The 5,361-nt window shown below is 41.3% G+C and overlaps 1 protein-coding gene across 1 annotated transcript; it reads right to left on the bottom strand.

The window, feature by feature from the left end:
- Window positions 1–3,395: 3,395 nt before the first annotated feature.
- On the bottom strand, window positions 3,396–5,076 carry LOC141641240 (uncharacterized). The gene is made up of 3 exons (XM_074449911.1): window positions 4,920–5,076; window positions 3,995–4,870; window positions 3,396–3,694 (listed from the first exon to the last, which is right to left on the bottom strand). The coding sequence occupies exons 1-3, from the start codon at window positions 5,074–5,076 to the stop codon at window positions 3,396–3,398; spliced, it is 1,332 nt and encodes a 443-aa protein (XP_074306012.1).
- Between the last annotated feature and the right edge of the window lie 285 nt (window positions 5,077–5,361).

The following is a 5,361-nucleotide window of genomic DNA, read 5'->3' as shown; positions in this document are numbered from 1 at the left end:
AAAATAAAATAAGATTATATTTTATCAAATAGATTTTATTTCAAATAAATTAATATTAAATTAAAATAGATTAAAATATTACTTTTAAAATATAATAAAGGTCTTCGAATTTACGGGGTGTTACAATCATCCCTCCTTTTAAGAAGTTTTGTCCCCGAAACTTAGAAGAAGGAACATTGTATATATGTAGGTCTATCTCCTTAAAATCAAGTAAACAAAATCTTCAAAATATGGACGTATGAAGTATAAGTGTCTTTTCAATGGAACGGAAAATCCTCGTCGGCCGTTCAAGAACATCAACATTCCAAATCAAAGGCATAAAAATATATAGTTTTACACCAACAAATGAGAAAACCAATTATCGGACGTCTCCAATAACGAGCTTTACCACTCATTGACGTTAAAACCAGTGGAAAACATTAAACATTTTCAAAAATCTTTAATTCGAAACTCTATAATAAGGATAATAACTCCACTAGCTATGACCAAACTCTAACTACGACTTTTAAACAACTAAGTAAGGACTACTAACGCGGAGAGTATTTAAGAGAAGGAGAGGAACACTCAAAAGGATAGCTAAAACTCACAAGAATTAGATAAAGGGAAGAAAATTACCTCACGAGAAAAGTTCGGGGTATTTAGCTAACATAGAAGATTCAGGCTCCCAAGTTTCTTCTTCGACATTTCCACAACGCCAAAGGATACGAACTAGGGGCGCAACTTTGTTTCTAAGTTGCTTGTTTGCTCTTTCGAGGATTCGGATTGGCCTTTCTTCCAAAGTCAAGTTAGGTTCCAAATCTGGGATTTCTTCTTGAATAACATGGCTCGGATCACTAATGTACTTCCTCAACTGAGATACATGGAAGACATCATGAACCTTGCTCAAATTCGGGGGTAACTCCAAACGGTAAGCAACGGGGCCAATCTTCTCAAGCACACGGAAAGGTCCAATGTATTTGGGACTCAGCTTTCCTTTCACACCAAACCGTTTCACCCCTTTCATAGGTGATACCTTAAGGAACACTCGATCATTAACCTCAAAGGCAAGTGGTCGACGACGGACATCGGCATAAGATTTCTGTCGGTCTTGAGCGGTTTTCATACGCTCTCGAATGATCTGAACCTGATTGATAGTCTCAGTCACCAAATCGGGTCCCAACACATGAGCATCTTGGACTTGATCCCAACAAACAGGACTACGGCACTTCCTACCGTACAAAGCTTCATAAGGTGACATCTTGATAGAGGAATGATAGCAATTGTTGTAGGAAAATTCGACAAGAGGTAAACATTTCTCCCAAGAAGTGTGGAAGTCTAAAGCACAAGCACGGAGGAGGTCCTCTAAAGTCTGGATAGTCCTCTCAGTCTGCCCATCTGTAGTGGCATGAAAAGCGGTACTCATCAGTAGCTTACTACCCATGGCTTTTTTCAAAGCAGTCCAGAAACGGGAACAGAATCTAGGGTCACGATCTGAAACTATATCCTTAGGCACTCCATGGTAGCGTACTATCTCCCTCACATAGGCCTCAGCTAGGACAACTAAGTTCCGTGTCTCCTTGATAGGTATAAATCTAGCACACTTGGTCAATCGATCTACAACCACCCAAACCGCATCTTTTCCGCTAGCAGTCTTAGGTAAAGCCATCACAAAATCCATGGAGATGGACTCCCATTTCCAAAGGGGAACATCCAAAGGTTGTAGCAAACCTCCTGGTTTCTGATGCTTAATCTTCACTTTCTGACAGGTAAGACACTTGCTAACATACTCTAGGACATCAATCTTCATCCTAGGCCACCAGAACTGTAATCTCAAGTCTTTATACATCTTGTCACCACCAAGATGAATAGAATAAGGAGAAAGGTGAGCTTCATCAAGGATCTTCTTCCTCAACTCGGCTACTCTCGAAACATACATCCTACCTTGGTAACGAAGGTATCCATCACTATCCACCACACAATCCTTAGCTTGCCCAAGTTGGATTTTTGCTTGAATGGACTTGAAAGTAGCATCCTCAGGTAGGCAAGTACGGATCTCACGGTAAAAATCGGGTTCTGCACTCAAGGCACTAAGATAGTCAAAGCCCTTCCCAACAAGGTTTATCCCTAACTTTTGAAATTCCGTGGTAAGTTCGTCAGGTAACACACGGATAGTGCTCAAAGAGTGACTAGTCTTCCTACTCAAAGCATCGGCCACCACATTTGCTTTCCCTTCATGATAAATCAACTCGGCATCATAATCATTCACCAACTCTAGCCATCTTCTTTGCCTCATATTCAATTCTTTCTGGGTAAAGATACACCTCAAACTCTTATGATCGGTATAAATGCGGCAATGAACCCCAATAAGGTAATGCCTCCATGTCTTCAAGGCATGTACCACGGCGGCTAATTCAAGATCATGAGTCGGATAGTTCACCTCGTGAACTCTCAGCTGTCGAGAAGCATAAGCAATAACCCTTCGGTTTTGCATCAAGACACAACCTAGGCCATGCTTTGAAGCATCACAATAAACATCGTAGTCCACACCATCCTCATGTAAGGTTAACACCGGAGCGGTAGTCAACCTAGTCTTCAACTGTAAGAAGGCATTCTCACACTCATTGGTCCACACATACTTAGACTCCTTCTTCAACAATTGAGTCATCGGTCTAGCTAACTTAGAGAAATCTTTCACGAATCGACGGTAATAACCCGCCAAACCGAGAAAGCTTCGAATCTCAGTCACATTTTTCGGGCTATTCCAATCAACAACGGCCTGAATCTTAGAAGGATCTACCATAACACCATCTTTGGATATGACATGTCCAAGAAAAGTGACTTGATGCAGCCAAAATTCACATTTCGAGAACTTAGCATACCACTTTTGACGTCGTAGAATGTCTAAGATGATACGGAGGTGTAGGGCATGTTCTTCATCATTCTTTGAGAAAATCAAGATATCATCAATGAACACCACCACACACTTATCGAGGTACTGACTAAAGGTACGATTCATTTGATCCATGAAGATAGCAGAAGCATTAGTCAATCCGAAAGGCATCACTTTAAATTCGAAATGACCATATCTCGTCTTTGAAAGCGATCTTAGGAATATCGGACTCACGAACCGGAATTTGATGATAACCCGATCGGAGGTCAATCTTGGAAAAATTAGAAGCACCACGCAATTGGTCAAAGAGATCATCAATTCGTGGAAGCGGATAATTGTTCTTGATTGTCACACGATTGAGTTCACGATAATCAATGCAAAGTCGCATAGATCCATCCTTTTTCTTTACAAAGAGGACGGGGGAACCCCAAGGAGAAGCACTAGGCCTAATAAAGCCTTTCTCAATCAAGTCATCAAGTTGAACTCTCAACTCCTTCAATTCGGAAGGTGCCATACGATAAGGAGCTTAAGCAATAGGACCGGTTCCGGGAACTAGGTCAATAGAAAATTCAACATCTCTTTCAGGAGGAATCTCGGGTAATTCATCGGGAAATACATCCGGAAATTCACAAACAATGGGAACATCCTTCAAGGGAGGAAGAGAAGGAGAATTAGGAGTAGTCACTACACATAGAAATGCTTGATGACCCTTCTTCAACGCATTGACCATTTTCATGGCCGAGATCAACTTCACACCAGTTTGCTTTCTAACTCCTTGATAAGATACGCGAGTACCCAAAGGGCTTTTAAGAACAATCTTTTGATCTCGACATTCAAATCGAGCATGGTAAGTAGATAACCAATCCATGCCCAAAATAACATCAAACTCCTCAAGTGGAAATCGAAGGAGATTAGCCGGGAAAATAGATTCCGCTATCGATATAGGAACATCCGAATAAAAATAAGAACAAGAGAAGATGTCGCCGGAGGGTAAAGATATTGATGTACTATCTCCAAGTGAAGGTTCAAGAGGTAACTTGTCGGAGAATTTCATCGATATAAATGACAAAGAAGCACCGGTATCAAATAAAACCAAACAAGGGACATCAAATATTAAGAACGTACCAGTGACTATGTCTGGGTGTGCCTCAGCCTCAGCACGGCTCATCACAAGGATGCGACCTCTCGGCCTCTCAGGAACAGCAGGAGTAGTAGTAGTCTTCTTCTCAGGACACTCATTAGCCTTGTGTCCAGGCTTGTTGCAAGAGAAACACACAATTTTCTTATCAAAGCAACGAATTCCGGGATGCAAAGGCTTCTTACAATGATAGCACATACGACCCTTAGGATTTTTGTCGTTGCTAGGAGATAGCCGAGCACCTTGATTTGCTTGTCCACTCGGAACAAACCTCTTCTTGTTAGGATAAGAGGGGGAAGAAGTAGGCACAAAGGATCTAGAAGGAGCAACATAATGCCTAGAAGTGGAGTAGAGTGGCCTCTTGCCAAGGGAAGTATGAGAAGCACGAGCCTCTTCATCAATAGCCCGAATAGAGCTCTCGGCCCATAATGCATCATCATAGATTGAGACAAAGGAAGTAGAATCCCTACGGATCAAGCTCTTAAGCTTTGGAGTAAGCTTGTCAAGGTAAAAGAAAGCCTTTTCTTCTTCATTTTTGACAAGTCTAGAAGCATAGTGAGCAAGTTCATTGAACTTGTCGGTAAAGGCTTGGACAGAAAGACTTCCTTGCTTTAAATTCATAAATTCTTTGAGCCTTTGTTGTTTCAGCTCTTTTGGATAGAACCTAGCCTCAACTAGATCCTTAAAGCGATCCCAACCAAAGCCAGGCTCAAGAGTGGAAGTAGGACTAGTCATGGACCACCATCTATCAGCTTCTTTCACAAGGAAATGAGAAGCCAATTTCACTTTGTCTTCTTCACGAACATCATACAAGGCAAAGCTTTTCTCCAATTCACGAAACCATTCGGTGAGTGCCACCGGATCTACTTCACCACCATAAGTTTGAGTCTTGTTTCAAGTCAACTGACTTGCCACCCAAGTGTAAGAACCGGGTCTTCACCTTCTGGAAACTGAGGAGGGGAGGAAGAGGAGGTTGGTTTTGTAGGTTTTGTTGTATGTCTTGCTGGTTCTGGAGAATATGAGTAAGAGCTTGTAAGATTGCATTATCAACGTTTCTTGTAGGAGTCATCTTGCAAAAGAGAACATTGGTTAGCACCTAACAAATAGCAATCACAAAGAGACTACAACATAAGGTCCTAAGTCTACCCATCCTACCCATCTCTCAAGTTTATTATTTTAAGGTCAAGTTATTTTTATCGGGGGTGCACAAACGTGCGTCGGGAGCAAATATGCTCTGATACCAACTGTAACACCCTCATTTATTACGGAAAAGTAAACACATAATTCTAGATAAAAACTGCATGGATATGTTTGTAATAGGTTCATTTGGGTAAAAACCTGTAATTTTTAAAAC

The sequence above is a fragment of the Silene latifolia genome, chromosome 2 (genome assembly GCF_048544455.1).
Source record: "Silene latifolia isolate original U9 population chromosome 2, ASM4854445v1, whole genome shotgun sequence".
Lineage (NCBI taxonomy): Eukaryota > Viridiplantae > Streptophyta > Magnoliopsida > Caryophyllales > Caryophyllaceae > Silene > Silene latifolia.
This window is presented reverse-complemented; position numbering and strand designations above follow the sequence as displayed.

Excerpts from the sequence above, each read along its gene's own strand:
- LOC141641240 (XM_074449911.1), bottom strand. The coding sequence starts at position 5,076 with ATGACTCCTACAAGAAACGTTGATAATGCAATCTTACAAGCTCTTACT. Across the intron at positions 4,871-4,919 it reads CCGGTTCTTACACTTGGGTG|ATCCGGTGGCACTCACCGAA; the intron begins GCAAGTCAGTTG and ends GTGGTGAAGTAG. Across the intron at positions 3,695-3,994 it reads ACACCCAGACATAGTCACTG|ATCAAAAGATTGTTCTTAAA; the intron begins GTACGTTCTTAA and ends TTGAATGTCGAG.